Here is a 26818-nt window from a genome sequence, read left to right on the forward strand (position 1 = left end):
ATTCTGAAGCGTCGTCCTAGGCCAGAGCGACGTGTCGATCCGTGACATCGCAACCTTCAACCGAGCAAGATAGTCAACAACGCCGGCAACACGAGATTCCAGTCGGAGCACGTTCGTAGCATCCTCGTCCTTCACTGGAGAATTGATGGGGTCCAAGTCTGTCTCCACTCAACTGGTCTCCTCTTCGAAGTTCTGGCAGAACTCTGTAAACACAATTCAAGGATAAGTCAGTGGCTCTATGCAGGTTTGGTAACTGCAAGTCAGTCGGGTCGGAATAATTACACTCGAGCATGACGAACAGCTTCTTGGCGAGTCCACCGAGATAAGCCTCCAGATCGTTCCTCTTCCCCGCCAGTTCACTTGCCTTGTCACTCAGAGCTATATTGCCATTCTTCAGACGGCTGACCTCTCGATTAGCCGCATCGAGAGCAGTTTTTAGCCTGGAGTTTTCCTTTTCAAGAGTACCGACTGAAGCCAGTTTTTCTTCAGCAAGCTTCGTTTTGTTCAGGGCCTCCTTTTGCGCTTCGACAAGGTCTTGATCCTTCTTCTTCAGAGCCTCCTCCATTTTGTCTGTGAAACAGCAAGTGAGATCAACATCGAGGACGGCCAGAAAGAAAAGACAGTCGACAAAAGCTCACCAGCCATACCTTTTGCTTCGTCCCCCGCCTTCTGCAAGTTCTCCTGAGCAAGCTTCAAGTCGAGGTTCAGCTGGATCTGTTTGTTCTCCAACTCAGTGAAGCGAGCCACAAGTTCGCAGGATTTCTGCAAAAAATCAGTCGACAGACATCCAAGATAAGTTGCTTCCGAGTAACCTAGAGACAATGATGGCGTTTCTAAGACTACAACTGAATCAAAAAACATTCGATAGTAGTCTCGGGGACTACACCCAGTGGGTGCACTTAGCGTGCCCCCACTGGTTCGACCAAAAAAATCGACTGCCCGCAGTCAACCGTGTACAGTTCCATTCGACATGGCCTGACCAGCCGAGTGAAGAAGTTCAGCTAAAGCAACACAATATAGAGACTACAGTCGACTGCCAGCAGTCCACCGTAGTCTCGGGGACTACACCCAGTGGGTGCACTTAGCGTGCCCCCACTCGTCAAAAAGATTAATAGACACACCCAGTGGGTGTACAGATATAAAGATCTTCGGAAAAGAGATTCTTCAGATAGCATATCCTAACAGAACAAGCGGTGAATCGACTGACCTGGACGTTGCTCTGAAGAGCTGAGCTCGCGTCATAAGCTGCTTGGCTGGCTTCCCGAACCACCTTCACTTGCTCCATCATGATCCCCGCCTGGCGTATAGCCTCTTTAGCGGCACCCACTTGGTCCTCAGGGACGTGGTGTGTGGCAAAAAGCGAAGGCGGATTTGCAGTCGACGTCGAAGGCCGGACACTCGTCAGAGGTTCAGCGAAGGTCACAGAAACCCGAGTGGTATCACCACCCTCCCGGACTGCGGCCTCAGGCGCCGGAGTAGTTTGTGGGGTCTTGCCAGCCGGCGCCCTCCTGTTCCTTCGCGCCATCAGTGGCGCTTCGTCGTCATCATCGGGGAGGTCAATGACATGAGGAGGAGCTACAAGAAAATTCCAATCAACCGGAATTATAAGAAATCGTCAGTCGACTAAAAGCAGAGCATCAGTAATCGTACCGGGGTTGGAGGTAACAGCGTCTTCCATCTCTTGATCATCGTCCTTGGCGGAGATCTTCGAGGTGGCAGCACTGCAAATTTTGAAAGTCAGTCAGCTTATTCAATGAGTCGACCAAGAGTCCGTCACGTTCGACAAAGGAAAACAAATTCTACTATTACCCAGAAATGGTGGGGACAGTCATCCTCATCTTGGGCAGAGCCTTGGGCGGCTTAGACGGCGTCACGCGTGGGTGCTTGGGAGCTTTTTCTGTCGGCGCTGGAGATGAGGTCCGAGGGTGCTTCGACGACTGCCCAACAGGGACAGTCGCCTTACCACGTTCTCGCACAGGGTCGTGTGTAAGCTTGGATCGCCGTTCCGAGCGGGGAGGTTCGACTTCTTCCTCCTCCTCTTCACTGGAGTCGTCGTCGTCATCCCCCTCTCCTTCGCCGTCAGATTCCCACTCTTCTCCCCCGTCTCCACTTTCGCCTCCACTCGCCTCTCCTTCCTCGGCCTGCTCCTGTGCTCCATTGGGCGTCGAGTACATCTCAGTAGTGGCCTAGAGGACAACAAACAAGACAAAAGTCAATCGACTGATCCAAAAAGAACAAATAAAGAAAGCAAAGATCACAGTCGGAAACGCAAGGTCAGACCTTGTCCACTTCGTATGTTTGATCGAGTGGAGGAATCCTCCTGGCTCCTTGGGGGTTGTCCTTGTTCCCTGTGATACTCGACAGCCACCCTTCCAGCATCTTGTCAGTGACCTCCTCTAGGTGAATCTGAGTGGTGTCTTTGAGACCCGAGTACAGCCACATCGGGTGGTCACGAGCCTGAAGCGGTTGGATGCGCCTCCGAAGGAAGACTTCCAACAAGTCCATGCCAGTCACACCCTCGCAGACAAGCTAAACCACTCGACCGACCAGCACCTTGACTTGCGCCTTTTCCTCCGGCGTCACTTTCAGAGAGGCAGGTTTTTGTGCCCGATTCAGAGAAAAAGGGGGAAGCCCAATCGACTGTCCTGGGGTCGCCTGGTCTTTACAGTAAAACCAAGTCGACTGCCACCCACGGACTGACTCGGGAAAAGTGATAGACGGAAAGGAACTTTTTCCCCTCATCTGGATCGCCAGACCCCCGCACAGCTGGATCACCTGCGTCCGTTCATCACTCGACTTGGCCTTCTTGACCGACTAAGAGCGGCAAGTGAACATGTGCTTGAAGAGTCCCCAATGGGGGCGGCAACCCAAGAAGTTTTCACACAAGAAAACGAAAGCAGCAAGATACACAATAGAATTGGGAGTAAAGTGATGAAGCTGCACTCCGAAGAAGTTCAAGAAGCTCCGGAAAAAAAGATGAGGAGGTAGAGAGAATCCACGATCGATATGGGTGGCGAGGAGGACGCACTCACCATCAAGAGGCTGGGGTTCGACTTCTTTCCCCGGGAGGCGCGCAGATTCGTGGGGAATGAATCCTCCCTCGACCAGATCATCGAGATCATCCTGCCGAATCACCGACGGCATCCAGTCGCCCTGGATCCAATCCTTGGGCAGAGCAGTCCTCGAGGAAGATCTGCCTTGAGCGGACTTCTTCCCCTTCCCCTGCACCACCGCCTTCTTCGCGCGCTCCAGAGCCGACGTCTTCTCCTTCACCATCGTCGCCGGCGAAGCTCGAACAGACCTACGGCACCAAGGTGGGAGCAGAGATGGTCTTGTGAAGGAAGGGGGAAAAGTGAAGGCACACTGTTCGGGGGTCCCGAGCCGGCAGCTTATAAGAGGTCGCTTCTGAGTGGCTGACTGGTAGGCCCAGGCAATCCCGTCAAATCCCGCAATGGGCGCGCGTGCGGTACGTGGCGAAAAAGGTGGCACGAGGATCGAGGAGCTTCCGCCCTATCCCATCCGATTACTGTGGCCGCCCCCGTCCCGTGCGCTTCCTGAAATTCAAATCCCGTAAAATCCGCGGGCCGCAGAACAACTCGTCAAACAGAAGATCCCTTTCACACCGTCACTCGGAACTTCACAAGTAAAGAAATTCACTCGACAAGAGGCCAAGAATGGATCAAGGCGACTGAAAGAAGTTGACGACGTCATCCGTGACAATTGATCCAAAACAAGACGTTCATATAACATGAAGAACCAGTCGGAAAGATCCCCAACTCCTTCCCCACTCGAACCTCGATCCATTCGGGGGCTAATGATGAAGTTATGTACCTAGGGTAGGGGCATGGACCTGTCCTAAGTACCCTACCCAAGGACATCCCTAGAAGAAGTCACCTTTCAATCGACTTGGAGGTATCCCACTCGACGGATTCAAGACACTCGACCACGAAGCGATCACTCGACCAAGATCAAACCACTCGACTGCCAGGAGATCTAAAGTCACCCTGCACGCAAACGGTCGGTCATTAAGTAGATTTTATGGTCATCATAGCACTTTATTAGGGGCGTTACCAGTAACCCCCAGTCTTAATGTACTTTAAACCTTGCATTACTGAGGGCTGGAGGGGCCTGGCGAACTCTATATAAGCCACCCCCTCCTCAGTATCAAGGGTTGGCACCCCTGTTATTCATACACACATAATTCAGTCGACCGCCTCCGGGCACCGAGACGTAGGGCTGTTACTTCCTCCAAGAAGGGCCTGAACTCGTAATCCTCGTGTGCTTACAACTCCTCCATAGCTAAGATCTAGCCTCTCCATACATACCCCCCTACATCACTGTCAGAGTTAGAACCACGACACTTAGGGGGCACGGGAAGGCGCGTGCGTGTTGGTCTCCTGGGAACCCCAGGAGAACAACGGTGAGCTCGGGCAAGCGTGTCAACGGCCATAACGACGGCAACGAGCTCGTAGACGGCGACGCATGCGGGTGCTAGCGGAGCGGCGGCTACGGGCGGCGAAAAGCTTCGCGGAAAGAGGGAAAAGGGGGAGAGGCTCACCGAGAAGGTGCAAGGAGGCCCATTGATAGATTAGTAGCAGCAGTGGTGCCGGAATCGGAGAGGTTCGCCAACGGCAGGGACGAAAGGGGGTAGAGGAGAGCGGCCTCTACAGAGCCCCTCAGCTCCTGCTCAAGGTCGAAGGAGCGGGGGATGGCATAGCTCGTGGACGTGCAGGCTAAGCTCGGGGTCGACGGTGGCCACGGTGATGACGGAGGCTGGCGGCGGGCGCGCTCGGGCACTGGGGAACGAGGGGGAGAGCGAGGAGGAGAGAGCGGCCGAGATGGAGAGGCGGAGTGGGCAAAGGGAAGTGGGAGAGGGGATTGAGGAGGCGGGGAGGCGTGGGGGCCATATCTGCCGTCGTCGCCGATGAGGTGGTTCGGCGGCGACCGCACCCGCGGTCGCTCGAACAAGAAGGCGACCGGGGAGGGGGAGTGGGCTGGTTGGGCCGGCCTGTTAAGCCAAGGCCCAGCAGGGGTAACAGGGGAGGTTTTTTTTTCTTTTAAGACTTTTCTGTTTTCTTATTTCTTTTTCAAAACAAAATAGTTTAATAAAATATAAGACTTGTAATTAATTTAGCTTAATAAATTTAGGCCACTACCACATTAGGTTTTAGCACTTGAATAAAATAGTTAGAATTTTTATAAATTAAAAAGCATTTAATTAATTGTATAAACCACTATTTTAAATAGTTTAGGCCACTTAGACACTTTGCAAAAATGTTGGTTCACCACCAATATTAGTTATGGATTATTTGGCACATGATGAGCATTATTTAGCAATTTTGAATTTCACTCAACATTTGAAACTGAAATCAACTGGAATTTGAAAGAGATAGGAGACAATGATGATCAAACACTTATTTAGCAAAATGATTAACTTAACCCCAGGGGTTACTATAGCATCATTACACCGGGGTGTTACAACTCTCCTCCTCTAAAAGAAATTCTCGTCCTGAGAATTAAGAGGTAGAAGGGAAAAGATCAGGGTATTCAGCACGAAGGTTATCCTCGTGTTCCCAAGTGGCTTCAGCTTTAGAATGATTCAAGCATTGCACCTTGAGGAACTTGGTAACCTTATGGCGGGTTTGACGTTCAGCTTCTTCAAGAATGCAGATTGGATGCTCTTTATATGTGAGATCATCTTGAACTTCAATCAGTTCCGGATCCACTTCACATTCCGGATCCTTGAAGCAACGACGAAGTTGCGACACGTGGAAGACGTCATGGACGTGAGAGAACTGAGGTGGCAACTCCAGTTGATAAGCCACCAGTCCACGATGGGCGAGAATGCGGAAGGGACCAATGTAGCGCGGAGCTAGCTTGCCCTTGACTCCGAACCGATGAGTGCCTCTCAAAGGAGTGACACGCATATAAGCTTGTTCACCAGGTTGATAAGTTGATCCCCAGTGTTTCCGGTCATAGTTGCTCTTCTGGCGGTACTGGGCCACCTTGAGATTATCCCGGACAATGCAAACCCGCTCTTCAGCTTGTTGAATAATGTCCGGACCAATGAGCGTCCGTTCCCTAGTTTCTGACCAATTCAGAGGGGTTCGGCACTTACGTCCATAGAGCACTTCAAAGGGTGCCATCTTCAAGATGGCTTGATAACTATTGTTATAAGAGAACTCCGCATAAGGGAGAGAGAGATTCTTCCCACTTCTTGCTGAAAGAAATAACACAAGCCCGAAGCATGTCTTCAAGAATTTGATTGACTCGCTCGACTTGGCCTTGGGATTGGGGATGATAAGCAGTGCTCCATGTAATATGAGTTCCCATTGCCTCTTGGAAATTATCCCAGAACTTCGAAGTGAAAATACTGCCGCGGTCTGAACTGATCTCCTTTGGAATGTCGTGGAGTGACACAATTCTAGAGATATATAAGTTTGCTAATTGACTAGCAGTGATAGTCTCCTTGACTGCCAGAAAGTGCGCGACTTTTGAGAATTGGTCGATGACGACAAAGTTAGCATCGTTACCTTTCTGAGACTTGGGAAGGCCAGTGACAAAGTCCATCTGCATCTTATCCCATTTCCATTCAGGAATAGGGAGAGGTTGTAGAAGTCCAGCTGGTTTCTAATGTTCTGCTTTGACGCGACGACAAACGTCACATTCTTCGATTTATCAAGCAATATCTTGCTTCGTCTTGGACCACCAATACTTCTGACGGATGTCTAGATACATTTTAGTACTTCCCAGATGAATAGAGAGAGGGGTGTCATGTGCTTCTTTCATTACCTTCTCTGTCATAAGCTCGAACAGGGGTACTACAATACGATCTCTGAAGTATAAGGTTCCATCTTCACCAAGTGAGAAATCTCTGGATTTCTCTAAGCCAAGATCCTTTTTCATCAGATCAACATGAGCATCTTTGGCTTGAGCAGACTTGATTGCTTTCAGAAGAGTTGGTTCCAAGACAAGGTTATTCAAAGAACCAGTTGAAGGTTCAGCTTGCATAGCTCTTCATAAAGGCGGGGTTGAGCTTTGTAGACCATGTGATTATTGCAATAAGACTTACGGCTCAAGGCATCGGCCATTACATTAGCCTTACCAGGGGTATAGGATATACCACAGTTGTAGTCAGCAATAGCTTCCATCCATCGCTGCTGACGGAGGTTCAGATCTGGCTGAGTAAACAAATACTTCATACTCTGATGATCAGTGAAGATCTAGCAATGATTACTAAGAAGGTACTGTCGCCATAGCTTTAGTGCATAGATAACCGCAGCAAGCTTGAGGTCGTGAACTGGTTAGTTCTCTTCATGAGGATGCACTTGACGGGAGGCATAAGCAATCACTCTGCGCTCTTGCATTAGGACACAGCCTAATCCTTGTCGTGAAGCGTCGCAATAGATGACGAAGTCCTTGCGAGAATCAGGGGGAGCAAGCACTGGGGCAGATGTCAGCTTATCCTTGAGTGCCTGGAAACTTTCCTGACATTTTTCAGTCCAATCGAACTTAATGCCCTTGTGAAGCAGATTAGTCAGGTGCTTGGCAATCTTGGAGAAGTTCTCGATGAAACGCCGGCAATAATTGGCAAGTCCGAGAAAGCTTCTGACTTGCTTGACAGTCTTCGGAGGGGTCCAGTCAAGAATAGCCTGAACGCGCTCTGGGTTGACGGCAATACCATCCTTGGAGATGACATGCCCAAGGTAGGTTACTTTGGGAAGCCAGAATTCACACTTGGAATACTTGGCATAAAGTTGATGTTCTCGAAGCTTCTCTAGAACAAGACGAAGATGTTCGGCATGTTCTTCTTTGTTCTTCGAATATACCAGAATATCATCCAGATAGACTACGATGAACTTGTCGAGGTAATCCATGAATATGTAGTTCATCGGTCGAGAGAATGTGGCTGGAGCATTGGTCAAGCCAAAAGACATGACGTTGTACTCGTAAGAACCATAACGAGTGACGAATGCGGTCTTAGGAATATCCTCTTCACGAACACGGATCTGGTGGTAACCCAACCTCAAGTCGAGTTTAGAGAATATCGATGAACCAGCCAGTTGATCATACAGATCATTGATCCGAGGAAGGGGATATTTGTTCTGAATTGTAGCTTGGTTGATAGGACGGTAGTCTTGGACCAAACGGTTCGTTCCGTCCTTCTTCTTGACGAAGAGAGAAGGTGCTCCCCAAGCAGAGGAACTTGGACGAATGAAACCCTTGCGAAGTGATTTGTCGATTTCCTCCTTAAGTTCAAGGAGCTCATGAGGCGGCATCTTGTAGGGTCTTTTGGCGATAGGAACAGTGCCTGGTTTCAAGTCAATGACGAACTCGACAGCTCGAGTAGGAGGTATTCATGGAAGTTCTTCTGGAAAGACATCTAGAAAGTCGTGAACAACTGGAATCTTTTCAATTCCCTCAAGAGGTGCTGCGTTCAACGCATTCAAGACATACAGTCGTGCTTCAACATTTTGAACAAGCTGAGCATGGTAGCTTACTATCTCATCAGAAGGATGTAGGAGGTGAACGACCTTGGTGGCGCAAACGATAGAGGCAGTATGTGCTTTCAATCATTCCATTCCCAGAATGAGGTCAATGTTGGAAGACTCCAGAATAATGGGAGAAACATGAAATTCCAACCCTTCGATTTCAATGGGGACGTCGCGACCAATCATGGTAGTTCGACACTGACCCGCAGGGGTGCGTACCACAATCAGAGTGTTCATGGGCTCGCATCGAATGTCGTGTGCATATGCAAAATTTTCTAACATGAATGAATGCTATGCTCCTGAATCGAATAAAACATAAGCCGATACTGAGTTAACGAGAAGAGTACCCATCACAGTAGAAGGTTGGTCTTGAGCTTCATTCAGATCAACATGATTAGCCTGGCCACGACCATAAGGTCGAGCATTGTTGTTGTGGGGCTGATTGTTTCCACGACCAGCAGCAGGAAGAGCCAGTGATTCTGATTCTGAGGACAATTCCTGGAACAGTGACCTGGAAGGCCACACTTGAAACACAGACCATCATTGGGATTGTGAGTAGGAGCTTGGGGTGGTGCAATTCGAAGAGGCTGCCTCGTTGGTGGAGGAGGCAGACGCGGAGCAGCATAGGACTGTCTTTGTGTAGGTGCAGTTGGACGATACATGCTGTGGGGAATCCATATCCGACGCTTATGCGCTGACGGGCCCGAAAATGAGCCACCGTCACGATTGCGTCTGAGAGATCCCTGATGCTCCTGAAAACCAGTCTCAACATGAATAGCCTTGTTCACCAAGGTGGCGAAGTCGGCAAAGTCAAGAACGAGCAATGCTAGCTTGATATCAGGGTGAAGTCCATCACGAAACTTCTCTTGCTTACGAGCATCAGTTGCAATGTCTCCTTCAGCATAACGTGACAAGTCCAGAAATTCCCGCTGATAAGCATCTACAGTCTTGTTGCCTTGGGTGAGGTTGCGGAAATCTCGCTTCTTCTTGTCCATGATTCCCTGAGGAATGAAGCGGGCATGGAAAGCGACTTGGAAATCCGGCCAAGTGATGACCGTTCCAGCGGGTAGGGTACGCCTGTGGCTGTCCCACCATTGAGCAGAGGGACCCTTTAGAAAGAAAGATGCAAAGGTGACGTAGCTAGTAGGGGCCACACTAGCAGACTCCATTCATATGTGATGTCGCGGAGCCAGTCATCAGCATCAAGGGGTTGAGTTGAGCTGCGGTAGATAGTTGGGTTGAGGCGCATGAAGTCCTGCAGAGTTACTGGGGTTGGCTTTTGATTCATGTTCGGACGAGGAAACTGAGCCATCATTCCTTCCATGAATTGGCGATTCAGCTCAAACTGTTGCATCATTCCGGCCATGAATTCAGGCGGTGGTGGAGCGTTTCCACCACGGCCACGACTAGCGGGTCTAACCATCCTGCTAACATGTAACAGGGGGGTATTTCAGCATCGAGCATTTGTAAATACAAAGGATCATTCATGATGAAACAAGCATAATGAAAGGGGTACGATGGATACCACATAGTAGTCAACACGACAGAGTGTGTACTATTCAGAATACTATTTTTAAGGAATAACTATGGCTTATCCAACTTTAGGGTGAATGTAGTCACGGGATCCTAATGTTAGGGTTAGTAAATTCGTTTAACCCGAATGGAAGAGAGATCAGAATCCCAGAGTATAGACGAGGAGTAAAAGATCCTAATACCACCCAATGGCGATGTGGGACCATAAGACACACAACCATGTTAGTAAATCAGGTTTTCAACGACTAGACTCAACTTCGGCCAAGGAGTTGGAAAGGGGGATCCTACAGGTAGTCGGTTCTGATACCAACTTGTGACGCCCTCGATTCAATCGTACACTAATCATACACGCAAATGTGTACGATCAAGATAAAGGACTCATGGGAAGATATCACAACACAACTCTAGACACAAAATAAATAATACAAGCTTTATATTACAAGCCATGGGCCTCGAGGGCTCAAATACATAAGCTCGAATACACAAGAGTCAGCGGAAGCAACAATATCTGAGTACAGACATAAGTTAGACAAGTTTGCCTTAAGAAGGCTAGCACAGAAGCACATCGATCGAAAAGGCAAGGCCTCCTGCCTGGGAGCCTCCTAACTAATCCAGGTCGTCAGCGGCCGTCATGTAGTAGTGGGCACCCTCAGGGTAGTAGTAGTAGTCATCGGTGGGGTCGTCTGGCTCTTGGGATCCGTCATCTGGTCGCAACAATCGGGTATGGGAGAAAAAGAGGTAGCAAAGCAACTATGAGTACTCATCCAAAGTACTCGCAAGACTTACATCAGATCTAAACTAAGTATGCATCTGTATCAAAGGAATGGGTTGTATCTGTGGACTAAACTGCAGAATGCCACAAGAGAAGGGGAAAGCCTAGCCTATCGAAGACTAGCATCTTCAAGCGTCTTGCAGCATCAGAAGAGATAAGAGTGGCATAAAGTAAAGTAGTAGCAATGTGATCAACCTCGGCCAGAGATCCTTTCTCTACTCCCTACGAGAAAGCAATCCCAGAGCCATACTATCCAGTTATCACCTCAAGTATCCAGTTCTAGTTGAATCGATCGGGATACAAGTCCAAGTGTCCGTTACCGTAGGACAGGCTATCGATAGATGTTTTCTTCCCTGCAGGGGTGCACCAACTTACCCACCACGCTCGATTAACTCCGATCGGACACACTTTTCTGGGTCATGCCCGGCCTCGTCCAAACAATACGCCGCAACCCGACCTAGGCTTAATAGAAAGGTCAGCACGCGGGACTAAACCTATGCCCTCAGGGGTCTTGGGCCATCACCCCGAGAACTCCTGAATGTTGCGTGGGCGGCCGGTGAGTAGACGGAGCTACCTCCTTAAAAAGGCAGGTGCTTACGCAGTCCAACCTGGCGCGTGCCACTCAGTCGCATGACGTCTATTAAGCTTCGGCTGATGCATACAATGCAGAACGCCCATACTATGCCCACGTGATGGCTAGTGCTATCAGGCCAGAGGCCCCTCAGATCAAATATCCAAACCGTTAGTGTGTTGGTAGTGGGGTCACGAGTAGAGACTCACGAAAGATGTGACCCGTCGCCTCGTCCTGAGTACTTGCGGCAAGGGCTAAGAATGCCCGGCCACGCCTCATAAGTATCTCGCGGGCACCTTCCAGGTCAACCCGACTCCACATCACTCGCAATTAAGCTCGCGCGGGTACCCCTCAGGGCCGACCCATCTTTAGTAACATGGTTCAGTGTGAAGTCATAGTAACCATAGTAACTGTGAGTCTAACACCAAGGGAAACCCTGAGGAACCACCCTCGGTGGATTCCACTCGATGTAATAATCAAGGTGAACATAAGAGGAACCACCCTCGAGGTTCACACTTGAGGGGTTGCACGACAGAGTCGTATCGGAAGTGGTTAAGGAGGAAATCACCCTCGATGACCACGACCGAATAGCTACACTACAGAGATCTCATCAGGAGTGATGTATGAGGTGTCACCCTCGGCACTCGATAGTAACTCTGCAGAGTCGTACAACTAGGGGGGTCATGTGCGGTGTCGGGGCCTGGACGTCAATCACGTTGATCGAGTCATCAAACATAAAGCGGGGCAACAAGGACAAGGTGGGGGTCACTGATGGATCACTAACCAAACTATACTACGCAGTTTAGGATAAGCAGGTAGGTAACAATAAGCAAGTAACAAAAACAAGCTATGCATCAGAGTAGGATCATACCGAAAGCAGTAGCAGTTCTAATGCAATCATGAGAGGGAAAGAAATGGGCGATATCGGAATGCTCAAGGGGGGTTTGCTTGCCTGGAAGCTCTGCTGAAAAGGAAGAAGTGTCGTCGACGTAGTCGATCACAGGGGCGGCATCGGTCTCGGGGTCTACCGGAGAGAAGAGGGGGAAGAAACAATAAATATAAAACAAACAAAGCATCACAAAGCATAACATGGCAATATGTTGTGCCGGGTGTGACCTAACGTATGGCTACACGATATAGGTAAAGGGGGAATTCAACTGGGAATGTTTTCCCGGGTCCGGACCTGTGTAGAAAACATTTTCATCCGAGTTAAGGATTAATTTATGTGATTTTCTGAAGATTTAATCAGTTTCTGGAATTATCTAAATTAACTGAAATGGAATTATGACATCAGCATTATGTCAGCATTCGGCTGACCTGCTGACTGGTCAAACTGACAGGTGAGGCCCACCTGTCAGCCTCTCTGGGTTAAACAGTGGGTTAAACTAATCTAATAGACTAATTAGAGGGATGGGCCCCAAGTGTCAGTGACTAACTAACTACTAATTAATTAACAGATTTTAACTAGCAGTTTTATTTATTTATAAAAACGTTTAAGCTAGTGGGGCCCGCATGTCAATGGGTTAGAGTGCCAAGTCAGTAGTTGACCCAGTCAACAGGGTCAACTGGGGCCCGTGGGGCCTGCTGGCAGTAACCCTGGGGTGGCCCCAGGCCAGCCACGTTGGCGGGCCGATGGCTGAACGCCGGTGAGCACGAAAACGTGGCGGAGGGCACTCGGCCTCGTCGGGATTCGTCTACAGGGGGTCTCCAAGGCTGGGGCTAGGCACGTTCGAACAGGGAGTGAGCGGCGCAGTTGCTGGTGGTGGTGGTTTCGCCGGAATCGGCGCTGGCGACGAGCGGAGGCGGCGGCGTTCTCGGGAGCTCGTCAAGCTAGGTGCTTAGGGGGCACGGGAAGGCGCATGCGCGTTGGTCTCCTGGGATCCCCAGGAGCACAACGGTGAGCTCGGGCGAGCGTGTCAACGGCCACAACGACGACAACGAGCTCGTCGGTGGTGACGCATGCGGGTGCTAGCGGAGCGGCGGCTACGGGTGACGAAAAGCTTCGCCGAGAGAGGGAAAAGGGGGAGAGGCTCACCGAGAAGGCGTAAGGAGCCATGTTGATGGATTAGTAGCAGCAGCGGCGCGGGAATCGGAGAGGTTCGCCGGTGGTAGGGACGAAATGGGGCAGAGGAGAGCGGTGTCTACAGAGCCCCTCAGCTCCTGCTTGAGGTCGAGGTCGAAGGAGCGGAGGATGGCGGAGCTCGTGGACGTGCAGGCTAAGCTTGGGGTCGACGGTGGCCACGGTGACGACGGAGGACGGCGGCGGGCGCGCTCGGGCAGTGGGGAACGAGGGAGAGAGCGAGGAGGAGAGAGCGGCCGAGATGGAGAGGTGGAGTGGGCGAGGGGAAGTGGGAGAGAGGATCGAGGAGGCGGGGAGGCGTGGGGGCCTTATCTGCCGTCGTCGGCGGCGACCGCGCCCGCGGTCGCTCGAACAGGAAGGTGATCGAGGAGGGGGAGTGGGCTGGCTGGGCCGGCCTATTAGGCCAAGGCCCAGTGGGGGGAATAGGGGAGGGTTTTTTAAGACTTTTCTGTTTTCTTATTTCTTTTTCAAAACAAAAAATTTTAATAAAATATAAGACTTGTAATTAATTTAGCTTAATAAATTTAGGCCAACCGGATTAGGTTTTAGCACTTGAATAAAATAGTTAGAATTTTTATAAATTAAAAAACATTTAATTAATTGTTTAAACCACTATTTTAAATAGTTTAGGCCACTTAAACACTTTGCAAAAATGTTGGTTCATCACCAATATTAGTTATGAATTATTTGGCACATGATGACATTTTAGTTTTCATGTTTGAGCAATTTTGAATTTCACTTAGAATTTGAAATTGAAATCAACTGAAATTTGAAATAGATAGGAGACAATGATGATCAAACACTTGTTTAGCAAAATGATTAACTTAACCCTAGAGGTTACTGTAGCATCATTACACTGGGGTGTTACAACGATGATTCGTCATTCTTTTCTATGGTGGTTGCTGTAGTGGTGCCGGAAACAGATGACGGGCGTTGACGTCAAGCTCAGAGATGTTCTACTATCTTTTCAGTTTTGTGCTATGGGTTCTTATGTGACTTGTATTTTGTTTTTTATGATATGGATGAAATGCGTATTACCATGAAAAAATAAAGTACATGGTCCGTGGACGGCCCGGCGAATAGTTGGGCCTTTCTGGACCTTCATCAGGCCCAACCATCTGGGCCTTCAACGGCAGCTCGAGAGAATTGGGAGGGACGCGCCGGCCGGCAGGCAGATCTCACCATTTGGTTGTTGTTTCGAACGCACTCCACTCCTCCTCTACCGGCTTCCGCTGCCGGCCGCGGCCGTCCCCACCCACCACCACCACCACCGCAACCAGCACTGCGGAGCGCAACAACCTCGGGGCCTCCGGCGGGCACAGACGCCCGGAGGAGGGGGAAGCGAGGATGAGCGGGGCGGCGCTGTGCGCGGCGCTGACGGAGCTGGGGTTCGACGGGGAGGACCCGCTGGACGCGGACGCGCTCGAGTGGCCCTTCCAGTACGAGGAGGCGCGCCCGCTGCTCGCCTGGATCTGCTCCTGCCTCCGCCCCTCCAACGTCCTCTCCCCGTCCCACCTCTCGCAGTGAGTCCCAAATCCCCTCCGCCCCCCTCTCCTCCCCCCAGCCTGCTTCTTTCCTCTCTCTACTACCGCAACGACTTTCTTGGTTTCATTTGGTTTCTGCTGCTGGCGAGGGCGATTGCGCTGCTGACACTAGAGCGCGCTTTTTCGGATTGTGATTCTACTACTCGAGCTGCGGTTTGATGCTTGGGATTGCAGAGTCTTGGTGGACTCGGCGCCCGTGAGATTCGGGGAGCTTGGGTGCTGATCTGCACCCGAATTTCTGCGGTTTGCTCGGGGAGCTACGGTGCATTAGGGTTCTAGTGGCGGCTTCGTGTCGTGTACCTCTCAGGGTGAATTTTGGAGATTAGCTGCCTGGAAATGCCAGAATTTTCTGATCCCCGCGAGGGACTGCTCTACAGTTCTGACCGCAATTTGACTAAGCATGGGTCATGTGTCATAGGCTTTCTTGTGGTTTGATAATCGCACTTCAGTAATTGACCTTTAACCACTCAACAATGGGCTTCTTACAAATTAATTAAGGGAAGTTGTGTTAACTATATGCCGGTCTTCTGTAAGTTTTTTGCTGTATCATACCTGGGGGCATTTGGGTGCCTCAAAATTTATGATTTTGTTCGCACTTTGTGGTTATAAATAGCCGGATGTGTTTATAATGTTCAGTTACCAAATAGAATTACACTTGCATTGATGGATTTTTGGCCTTGCTCTCGCCTGAATTATATGTGCATGACAACATCTTTAATGACTGACAGGTATGAGCAACTCGTGGAAGAGGGAAGACTGCTAGAGGTACATCCACCAACTGGGGCATTTTTGTGCTGCCTACTTTTAGTATTTCTGTAATCTCTAAGAATATAGGATGTGCTGCGACCTTAGGAGTGAGTTCAAGATGCCAGATGGCGCAGTATAACGAGTCTTTAATCAAATAAAGTAGTAAAAGAACTTTTACTATTTCTTGGAAATAAACTAGGCAAAGGTCAATTCTCAGCGTTTGTTGGAAAATACAAACCATCGATGAATTTATCCCATCCATGATCTGAAACCCTGCTCGCAAACATTTGAGCTAAAAACATTAATTAAATTCTTGCAAATCTTTGGAGTTTGCACCCATATATCATGTAAGTGAGTCGTTAGCAGTCTCCTGAAATATTGTCTAAACGCAACAGCTCTTCTATGCATTGTAAACACCTATTTCTCCATTGGTCAAACATTTAACTCTTGCAATGCCCTGTATTATTTGCTCAGGGTGAGGATTTGGACTCTGCTTTTGATAGTATTTCAGCCTTTTCAAGCAAGAAAGACAATCAAGAGGCTGTCTTTGAAGCAGAAGAAACTATTCTTGACATTCGGTATGCTCCAACTTTCAGTTTTTATAAACTAATAGTGATTAGTGAAAGCCATGCCATGCTTGAATTGTTGCTGCATTTATTTTGATGCACTTATACTTGTAGGAATGTTCCACACCAAATTCTAGTGGGAAACTGACTCCTGAGAATCCAGGCCAGGACTATGAGGGTGACAAGTGGATCACTAACATATACTATTAAACATGAAGCTTAATAGGACACTTGGATTGGGTGGGGGTGAGGACCTAGGGTAGTGCACAAGCCCTTGACTGATTGAAAAAGAGGCTTGCTTAGGCTTTTGATGCCTGATTGAAAAAGAGGCAACGATACTATTTATTCTATTCAAAGATTAATCTTTCTATCTGCCTGCTGTCCTGATACACAAGGAACACAAGGGACACATCCTTGTAAAGGACTAACCAAACAACTCAAAGAACTAAGAAATGTTCTTATCCCTAACAATTAGGACTGGCCAAATCTTTTATGACTGAAAGGGCAAGTAATTGCTTCCTTCCTAATGCCGAAGGGTGCTGACTGCCTCATGTCATATGTGTCTGCTGCATTTAGGCCCTCAGCCATAAGCCATAACATCTGTTTATAACCACATCAGAACATCAGTCCTATCTGCTTTTGAACCTTCCTCTGCTGTGTCAAGTTGCTGTCAAATACTCCCTCCGTCCGGAATTACTTGACGCTCAAACGGTTGTACAACCGTTTGAGCGTCAAGTAATTCCGGACGGAGGAAGTACTAGTTAGGTGGAACTACTGATTGCAGAATAAAATATTTCTTCCTACTCTTATGTGCTTTTACTGACAGGGTTATTTTGTTTGCTTACTTGCAGAGAAGCAAAACTAGCATATAGAGCTGAAGTTTTTGAGTTGCAGAGGCAGCTTGCACGGCAGCAAGCACAATTTGATATGCTTGCAGGGCAAGCATCTTCGCTTATTCAAGGCAGACGAGCACGTGTATCAGCTATGTCTGCAGTTAGCGTGCAACTTATATCACTAGATGAGATACTTTCATCCAGAAACTTGGAGGTAATTTTCATTGTCTTGCGTCCTTAACGATTTTATTCATGTTTTTACTTTTGATTGAATTGGTATGCAACAAAAGGATAAAAGGCATGTTGTCTTCTTCCTTGTTATTTACTCTTGATCATGCTTCTTTCACCTTGGCTTCTGGTGTAGAACTTCTTTTTGATTCTGATGGTAGGAACTTCGTTTCATTGTTATGTTCGTACAACAACACCCTTCCAAGTGGACACCGAGAGGATAAACACCCAAAACACACCGCACCTTCAAAACTGAGTGTTATTCCATGATAAGGCTTAACTAATAACATGCATACATAGCATGTTTCCTAAAGTGCCATGAAAATGTATCTCCTCTTTTTAAACACACCATGATTAATCTCGTACACCTTCCGTAGCGTAAGGAGAATCTGTTTCAAAAGAACTGTCTGTTGAAGAAATCAAGAGTGTGGTTATAGTTCTATTTCCAATGTGTGCCCTTGCCTAAATGTTTTGAAACGGAGCTAGGTAGTTGATGTGTGCCCTTTATTTGGTTCGTATAAATAACTTTAATTTGCTGCTGTGGATCTCTATCCTGTTATATAATTTTCCAACAATTTTGATTTGATGTTTTTGCTAACTTTCAGATGAATGCAGTTCTTGGAAGAATTACTGCTACAACCCAAGAATTGGCACATTATCATTCGGGAGATGGTATACACTCAAACTTGTGCATACTGCATACAATTATACATAACATTGTATCGAGTAGTTCTTTATAGTTTGATTAATATTCTGATATGCATATGCAGAGGACAGTATATACTTGGCATATTCAGACTTCCATCCGTATGTTATTGGGGATTTGGCTTGTACAAAGGAGCTAAACCGGTGGTTCTCGAAGCAATTTGAGAAGGTACATTCTTTGTGGTTGTCATTGTTTGCAACAAACGAGATAACTTCTGTTTGTTCCAGAGTGGGCAAGCAGTGAGCCATGTTCATCACTAATTATCTCACTTTTCAAACTCCTACTATCTTGCTGCCTCTTGCAAATCCAACATAGGTAAATAATACAAGACAGTTAAAAAAGATCTGGTGTACACTTTTACCTATACTCAGTTTTATTTAGTACTCCCTCCGTCCGAAAATACTTGTCATCAAAATGGATAAAAAGAGATGTATCTAAAACTAATATATGTCTAGATACATCCCCTTTTATTCATTTTGATGACAAGTATTTCCGGACGGAGGGAGTATTTTACAAGGTACTATCTTTTATTTTAGCCTTTTAGGTGCAAAAATATCATATTCATTATAAAAAAATACAGCATGTGCCTGTGAAGTTGGATATTTCCCTGTTTTCAATGTTGCATGAAGCTTTTTATGCTGAATAATATGTTTGCACTCCTTATGCATAATTTTCATCACCAGATTTTGGGGACTTATCTATTATCTTCTTATGCATAATTGTGCATCTCTGTTCCAGCCATACCTTATGTCTTGCTTTAGTACCACGTAACCACTTCAAACTGTTTAGTTGTTTAGTTTTGTTCTGTCCTGTTGCCAGGGGCCATTTCGACTTGTTGCGGAGGAGGGAAAATCGAAATGTTCCTGGGTGAGTCTTGATGACATCACAAATGGCCTGACAAGAGGTAAGAACCTTCTGCAGTAAATTGTTTGTAGTTGATCTCCCATAAAGGCATTACTCGAACTTCTGTAAAGGTCATAGATACTGTAATACTGTAACAACATGATTGTGCTGAGAGATGAACAGCTTATAACAGCCATGTTCTTGTATGCAGGAGATTCTGAAAAATCTCATCATCACCAACGTGTGGCTGAGTTGCAACGACTCCGTTCGATGTAAGTGTCTTTCGCTTCATAACTTTTCTTAATCTTTCTGTTAGCACCATGATATCAAGTGAAAACTCATGTTTAGGTGGAAAAATCTCTATCTTGATGTATGATTCCTATAATCTCATGATGTATGAAGTGAAAACTTTTCTTTAGGTGCAAACATGTGTGCTTTGATGTGTATTGTTGTATGAGCGATGGATTGAGAAGATCCATGAAATTTTGTGGTCATATTGATGTGAAATTTGTGAATGGCCCGTGGAAACGTTTACCAGAGCTCTCACCACCTCATGGTCCACTAAATCTCTTACATCCATCATTTGTCCAATGGTGCATGTAATTGCTTTCACGTTTGCACCTGATACCTCCCCTTCAGGCCAAATGTCCAAAACTGATGCGGGAAAACAATTGCTGATAATCGTATTGAAGTTTAAAATTCTAATTTTCTTTGGTAACTACTACGATCTATTCTTCTGTTATCTAGAAACTCTCCACTGAAAAGCAGGTACCCAAACAAGGTAACATTCGTTGGTGTCTCTACCAGACCAGATTTCATGACCAATTGCAATGGGTAGGCATTAGTCGTATCTTGAGATCCAACAAATAAAAAGCTGCAATTTCTCCATTTGTATGCTGCATTTTGTATTTGCTATCGGTTCGTTGGTATATGTGTGTTTGTGGAATTGCATTGCCATGTGTTTGTGGAATTGCATTGCCATTGTGTGTTCTTCAGTGTTAAGCTCGTCAATGCTTAAAAGTGTCCATTTCGGGCTTTGATTTATTTTCAGCAGTCGTTTGATGTGGCCTGTGGGCTTACTCTAATTTATCAACAGATTTGCTACAAGTGAACGACAATGGATTGAAGCACAAGTTGAGAATGCTAAACAACAGGCCATACTCCAAATTTTAAAATCTCAAGTGTCCTCCGACGAGGCTCACATACATCGGGATATACATTCTCTTAGGTATATGTTATGTTACTCATCTTGATTGTGATTCTATCTGTTTTTCAGATGTGTTCCTTTTACTCCCTCCGTTCGGAATTACTTGTCGCAGAAATGGATGTATCTAGACATATTTTAGTTCTAGATACATCCATATTCGAGACAAGTAATTCCGAACGGAGGGAGTATTTAACTGTGACATAATATCTGAAGAATAAGAAGGATCTTTCTGATCTCGGTTACCTCTTATCATCGCCTTTCTTCTTCAGGAGAAAAAGTTCTGAGCTTGCTGGAGAACTCTCAACACTTACTCAAAAGGTGCAGCCTTTCATATCTGAGGTATGTGAACAAACACAGTTCCATCTTTAGAAATGCATTTTGTTACTAAGTTAAGTTTAAGTCTTGATCTGATAAACTGAAATTCTGAACCTTTAATGCTACACCCATGCAGAATATTTTGTTCCTTAGAGGAATAGCACAAATTTAACAGCAGTATGTATAGGTTTGTTTGTTGAATATCAACATGTATTGGAGTTCAACTAAGTGTCCGACAACAGACTGGTTTTGTAGTGGTTTCAAACCCAGACTGACAACTGGTGGTATTTTTGCAATTTTCCCAAATCCGTGTACAGAGTTGAGTTACCTCTTGCAGGACTAGAAACTACAAAATGTATTCTAACTTCCGTTCCAAAGACATATGGTGGTATTGTGAAATTGACTATTCCCTTGGAGTAATCTATGTGCTCATCGCTACCTACTGTTGTTTAGGAAATATGTTGGAGTGTGAATGTGCGATTAGTTCTTATCCAGAGCACCATCCCACCAAAATACATTTTTAGCATTTTAGAGGGCATTGACAATAAGAATTCTTACTGCAGTGCATCGACCATGCCCCAATTCTTCTCTTAGCATATGATAAATCTTTCATGGCATAAGCCTGTTTTGATCTATCTACTTCTCTCCTCCAGACCATACCATGCCTTTGTTCGGAACTTGCTCAACTTCAAGGCACATATATTTTGCAAGGTTTGCACAAAGTATTTCTATTTTTATTGTTGTTTTGTATGATTTTTTTTCTCTAACATGCTTCTGAACACCCAAATATTTAGGTGATTACGATTTAAAGGTCATGCGCCAGGAATACTATATCAACAGGCAGAAAACTGTAAGCACGTCCTCACAATATATGCCATTTCTACAATCTTTGATGTGTCCTGTTTTTGTATGTTCTTATTGGTGGTATACCCTCTATTGTCATGAAACTAAGATGTGACTTAGATTTTTATTCAGGAGTATGATTTCACTCAAGCTGTGTAAAAATTACTTTGCTTTTGGTTATAAACTCTGGAGTGATTCGAAAGCAATTGCATGAAATAAAACGATGGAGCGGCAATCACGCAATATTTTGATGCTTTCTTTTAGATTTAATTGGTGGTGTGCATTGGAAAAACTGGTTTTGTACTACTGTTGGGTTTTTCATTGCATTTAGAAGGTGGTCTACTGGTCAATGAAATGCCAGTGTGTTTGATTGTTTGGTGCTGTGCACCGATAGATGCCAATCACCTTCAGCAGATGGTGTTTTACAGCCAGTAGAAGTAGTGATGTTTACTTGTTTACTGAATTTTGGTCTTCAACAAACTATTTTTTATACGTTCTTGTGTTGGCTAGACTTCCTATTACATTTATACTCTCCCACACTTCTCTTCTCATAGTCTTGGCATTTTATTTATTTTACAGTTCATCAATCACTTGGTTAATCAGCTTGCTAGACACCAATTTCTGAAGATTGCTTGCCAACTTGAAAGGAAGCACATAGCCAGTGCCCACGCATTGCTTAGAGTCATAGAATCTGAGCTACATAGCTACCTATCGGCAGTCAACACCCGTCTGGTAAGTAATCTCTGATGTTGCTGACTTCTGTGTAATTGCTTCTTCAGTGTTTATTCATGTCTTCACTTATTTTGTGTGTATTCATGTCCTCACTTCGTTAGTGTTTATTCATGTTTCTTCATTCTTATTGTCTTCATAGAGAATTCTGAAAAAAAAAATCATGTTTACTTTATCTTTTAGGGCCATTGCAATTCATTAATTCAAGCTGCGTCTGAGGTACGTGAACAAGGAGCAATTGATGATCGTGACACTTTCCTCCATGCAGTGCGAGATCTACTATGTATTCACTCAAGTAAGCAGATAACTCCAATCAGTATGCAGTTACATTTTTTTTATTCTCCTATCCTTCATGTTGCCTACTCTTTTCTACAGATTCCCAAGCAGCAGTACCAACATACATGTCAGCACATGCTTTAGTTCAGCAGATATCGGCACTTCAATCTGACTTGCTTTCTCTTCAGTCTGAACTTGAAAATACTCTTCCAGCTGACAGGAAAAGATGTATCAATGAGCTGTAAGTTACCACAAAGGCACTACCTTATTTCATGTCTGAAATATGATTGCTTTTAGACTTTTAGTGCTCCTTGTATGAACCGACACATTCTTAATTTGGCGTATCCTGTACAGTAAACAATAAGGCTGACCTCCAAAAAGATCAAACAAACCACTGGCTTCGATGCTATTTTCCTTGCATGAAGCCAAGCTGGCAATGAGCATGGTGCTTGGTGTGCCGGCTTGACTTATTTTATGCAAGATTTGTGATATGCAAAGTTATTCAATCTGTTGTATCCTGCATATTCACTTTTTAGTGTGCCAATACGTGTCCAATTGGAGTCATTTCACACGTCTCAATTCTGCAGATGCACTCTGATTCAAACAGTTGAACAGCTTCTATTTGCATCGTCAACAACTGCAGAACCAGTATTGACGCCCTGGGTACACTCTTTGAGCCATCAGATTGTGTTATTTATTGTGTATCCTGTATTTCATCACATCCGTTTTCTTGTTGCAGCCACTGATGCGAGCACTTGATGATATGGAAAATGCAAATGCTCAAGTTGAAGTTGCTGTTGAAGAAGTAACCAAGGCTCGCACTCAAAAGATAAAGGTAGTAGACTCGCTGTCATCCTTAAGATTATTGGAATCAACATGTGTTGCTTGTTATATACTGGAATCATTATGTGTGCTGTTATCTTCTGTAAATCTTGAAGCTTCTTCAAGTTGAGTAAGACAAATGGGGAAATTCTCTGTTTTCATCCAGTATTACTTTAGCAGAAGAGAGGACTTAAAAAAACACTAGTATAAAGAGCTTTGAATAATAGTATTATTTGTCTCTCCTGTGCATATGTACCTGTAGACCTGATGTTACAAACAAATTTGCAGATCTTTGAAAATCGCGCACATGAGGTGGGGAGGGAAAGGCAGGTGTTTGTTGATTTTTTCAGCAACCACGAGCGTCTCAAGAATCAAGTCAGAGAGCTGACCTCCCGCGTGAAAGCTCTCCAGGAATGAAGCCGTTTTCTCCCGGGCGGTAAGCACAGGATACTTAACTTATCTTGCCCACAACTTACTTCCGATCACATTGCTTCTCAGAACTGCACTCTCAGTTCTAACCTCTCGTGCCAGGTCTTAAGAAAAATCAGAAGCAATGGCCCAAAGCTCACATCTCCTGTGTGGCAATTCTATTTCTTGTAGAGAGCTCCAGTGCAAAATTCGGCATGTGTGTGGTGCCGGTATGCAACATCGAGTGATTTAGATGGATATTCAGGACATAGGAGTATATGCCAGTGGCCACCTGAATGGTTGGCGTCATTGTTGTATTTATGCTTCTTTGTATGTTGTAAACTATGCTAGAGATCACGAGCAATCTTGGACTAGGTTGTGGGGGTGGTGTGTAAAATACAATTGAGTTAGTTTGTATTAGGTGGTTGATTTAGTTTTTTTAGTTTGGTGGCTGGTCTAGTTGAGCTAACATCTCATGTGTCAAATATTGAAAGTTACTTTAAATTCAGAATCACTATAAACCTAACTGGGGCTGAAACTACGCCGATCAGCTCAAAATTACCAGCGTGTCTTCCTACGTCAGCCCTATTAAAAATCTAAGGCACTACATTCATGTACACAGCAACCTGTACTAGAGGAGGGGGGGGGGGGGGGGGGGGGGGGGGGGGGGGGGCTAGATTAGACCTGTATCCACAAGATGGCCTGCCCCTGGCCGCGAGGGCAACATCTCCATTGGGAGAAAACATGACCATCTGGGGAAGCACAACTGTGAACATGATCTTTGCATTGTGTGTGAATAAGTGTACTTGAACTGTATTCCCAATTTGATGCATAATAAAGCAACATCATTATGAAATTTTGCACACTACCATATTAACTAGAAACATATATGACATGACTCCAAGGAGCCATATGGAATTGATGATACTACATGATGCCTTGTATGTTATCACATGTTTGGTTTTACTGGATGTGTCAGTGGATAGAAAAATGTTTATAGTAACATGTTTTGATGTTTCAACCACCAATCTAGCCTACGTGACATCAAAATTCGGCACATATGAAGTCACATGTATGTTCGGAGATGTTGTCAAGCCTTTGCTAGCCCTTATATATTGCGTGCACCATGAAAAAATGGTACATATTGTTGGTGAGACAATAAAGTCGAAAGCACTACATCCATGTATACAACAACCCAAATACGCATGTTTGATGTAAAAAAACACCAACTCACATGCGCTATCTTTATCTTGGAGAAGAACAACATATGAGATGAAGAAAATTAATTATGAAGTCGAATGGCATCAGACACAACAAAGGTTGTCTAGAAATAGGATGCGTCAAGAAATCAAGTCCTTGGGTTCGAAGGAAAAGTGGCCTCCACCTCGACTCCTTCACCTTCAGACCCCATTGTAGCTACGAAATGTAGAGCAATACCAAACTGATTGGGACAAAGTCGACTCTAGTATTAATTTAAAAAAGGACTTTTGGTGAATAGACCAAAACATTCGTGTTTTGGTTGCCGTGTGTTTGCCTTTAATTGCTACTGAACCAAACATTAAAAACGGAACACATTGGCCTCTTGAGCAAGCACTAGGAATGCTTTGAACTCGCCAATTCACCAATCACATCACCAAAAGCGTCGTTTGGTACCAGTTTTGATATTGAATGTTGCTCTTACTTAGATGGATTGCTAGATATATATCATAGTCATCAACATTTAGCTGTTAGTGCCACAACTCTGGAAAAATAGCACATACGGGAATAATTTGTGCATCCAGAACTCTAAAACAAAATACAAGGAAGGAACTCATGCAACACTAGAAAAAAAAAATAACAATGCATTCTTCACATTTTTAGGGTTTTACAGAGAAGACTTTTCATAGCCATGTGAGAAAGCATAAATGTGAATATGTCTGTTTAATTTGTGTGCCAATAAGAAAACTTGAATTGCTTCAATTTGATGCATTGTAAAGCAACATTGTTAGCAAATTATACATGTTTCCATATTAACCAGAAGTATAGGCTGCATGATTGCAAGGAGGCATATGGAATTGATGATAGCACATGTTGCCTTCTATGTTGCCATATGCTTGATCTCCACGGAGTTAGAGAAAAGTCCATATTACAACCTTGAACTCTTTCATTTGTCTTAGATTCAATCATGAACTCTAGAACTGTCTAAGAATCAACCCTGGACTATCAAAATTGGCTAGGAATCAACCCCGCTCTCCCCTGAATTCGGTTTTTGCTGAGTAGACCCAGTTTTGACCCATTGACCTGCCAGTTAGCAGACATGTAACCGCAGTCACTTAACCGTTTTTGGTCAAATTCTGTCAAAAAAATCTAAGTGTCTGGAAAAAACTGAAACATATCTATAAAATCAACACCAATATAGTGATCGTTCTAGGGAAGTTTCACATAATTCCTCCGAACAAATTTAAAAATACCCTAAAATTACCACTTCATTCCATTCTGGACAAAATTGTCAAAAATTGGATGTTTCCAGATTTTAAAAAAATTATCAACACTAATATACTGATCATTCGGAGAAAGTTTCACGCTCTTTGGTGGATCATATTGAAAAATAATCTAAAATTACAATTTCAGCACATTTTTTGTTAAATATTGTCCAAAAATTAAATTGTTCAGAAAAGTTTGAAAAAATTATGTACAATTAAAACTATTGTAATGATCACTCTGGGAAAGTTACACACAATTTGGCCTAATAAATTTTAATGTATTATTGTGAACTTTTGTTTAAAATTTGTCAAAAAATGGGTTGTCAAAAATTTCTGGACATTTTTAGTTTTTCGATAAAATGGGTTAAGTGACTAGGTTGGTGTGGCTACTGATTGGGATGTTGACTTGTTGGTCAACAGGTCAAAACCGGGTGTACTCAGCGATAACCGGTTTTCAAGGGAGTGGAGGGTTTATTCCTAGCCGGTTTTGATTGTTTAGGGTGGATTCTTAGACGCCTTGAGATTTCAAGGTTGAATCTTAACAAATGGAATGGTTTGGCACTGTAATATGGACTTCTCTCATAGAGTTATAATGGTCATGTCAGGATAGACAAACAATTATAGCAAAACAAGTTGAACGGACAATAATATGTAGATATAAATAAGAACATTCAAGCATTCACACGTCACACGAGCCTACTAAAGTAAGGACAACTACAACATGTATAAAATCCTATACATATGTTAGACTACGGAATCACATGTATGTTCAGAGATGTTGTGAAGACTTTGTTAGCTCTTATATATGTTATGTTGGTTGCTTGGGCTATAAAATAATTGT

The 26818-nt window shown here is 45.1% G+C and overlaps 1 protein-coding gene across 1 annotated transcript; it reads left to right on the forward strand.

Moving 5' to 3' along the window:
• Positions 1-14619: 14619 nt before the first annotated feature.
• On the forward strand, positions 14620-24041 carry LOC125520924 (AUGMIN subunit 3). Its single transcript, XM_048685967.1, has 19 exons — positions 14620-14971; positions 15721-15757; positions 16214-16317; positions 17157-17352; positions 17972-18038; positions 18137-18240; positions 18892-18976; positions 19127-19187; positions 20012-20143; positions 20392-20461; positions 21091-21148; positions 21232-21287; positions 21860-22012; positions 22193-22304; positions 22385-22526; positions 22873-22948; positions 23025-23120; positions 23396-23543; positions 23639-24041. The coding sequence occupies exons 1-18, from the start codon at positions 14796-14798 to the stop codon at positions 23522-23524; spliced, it is 1854 nt and encodes a 617-aa protein (XP_048541924.1). The 5' UTR covers positions 14620-14795; the 3' UTR covers positions 23525-23543; positions 23639-24041.
• The last annotated feature ends 2777 nt before the right edge of the window (positions 24042-26818 follow it).

This window comes from Triticum urartu, chromosome 7, assembly GCF_003073215.2.
Source record: "Triticum urartu cultivar G1812 chromosome 7, Tu2.1, whole genome shotgun sequence".
In the NCBI taxonomy this organism is placed as follows: Eukaryota; Viridiplantae; Streptophyta; class Magnoliopsida; order Poales; family Poaceae; genus Triticum; species Triticum urartu.

Excerpts from the sequence above, each read along its gene's own strand:
- LOC125520924 (XM_048685967.1), top strand. The coding sequence starts at position 14,796 with ATGAGCGGGGCGGCGCTGTGCGCGGCGCTGACGGAGCTGGGGTTCGAC. Across the intron at positions 15,758-16,213 it reads AAGAGGGAAGACTGCTAGAG|GGTGAGGATTTGGACTCTGC; the intron begins GTACATCCACCA and ends TTATTTGCTCAG. Across the intron at positions 16,318-17,156 it reads GAAACTATTCTTGACATTCG|AGAAGCAAAACTAGCATATA; the intron begins GTATGCTCCAAC and ends GCTTACTTGCAG.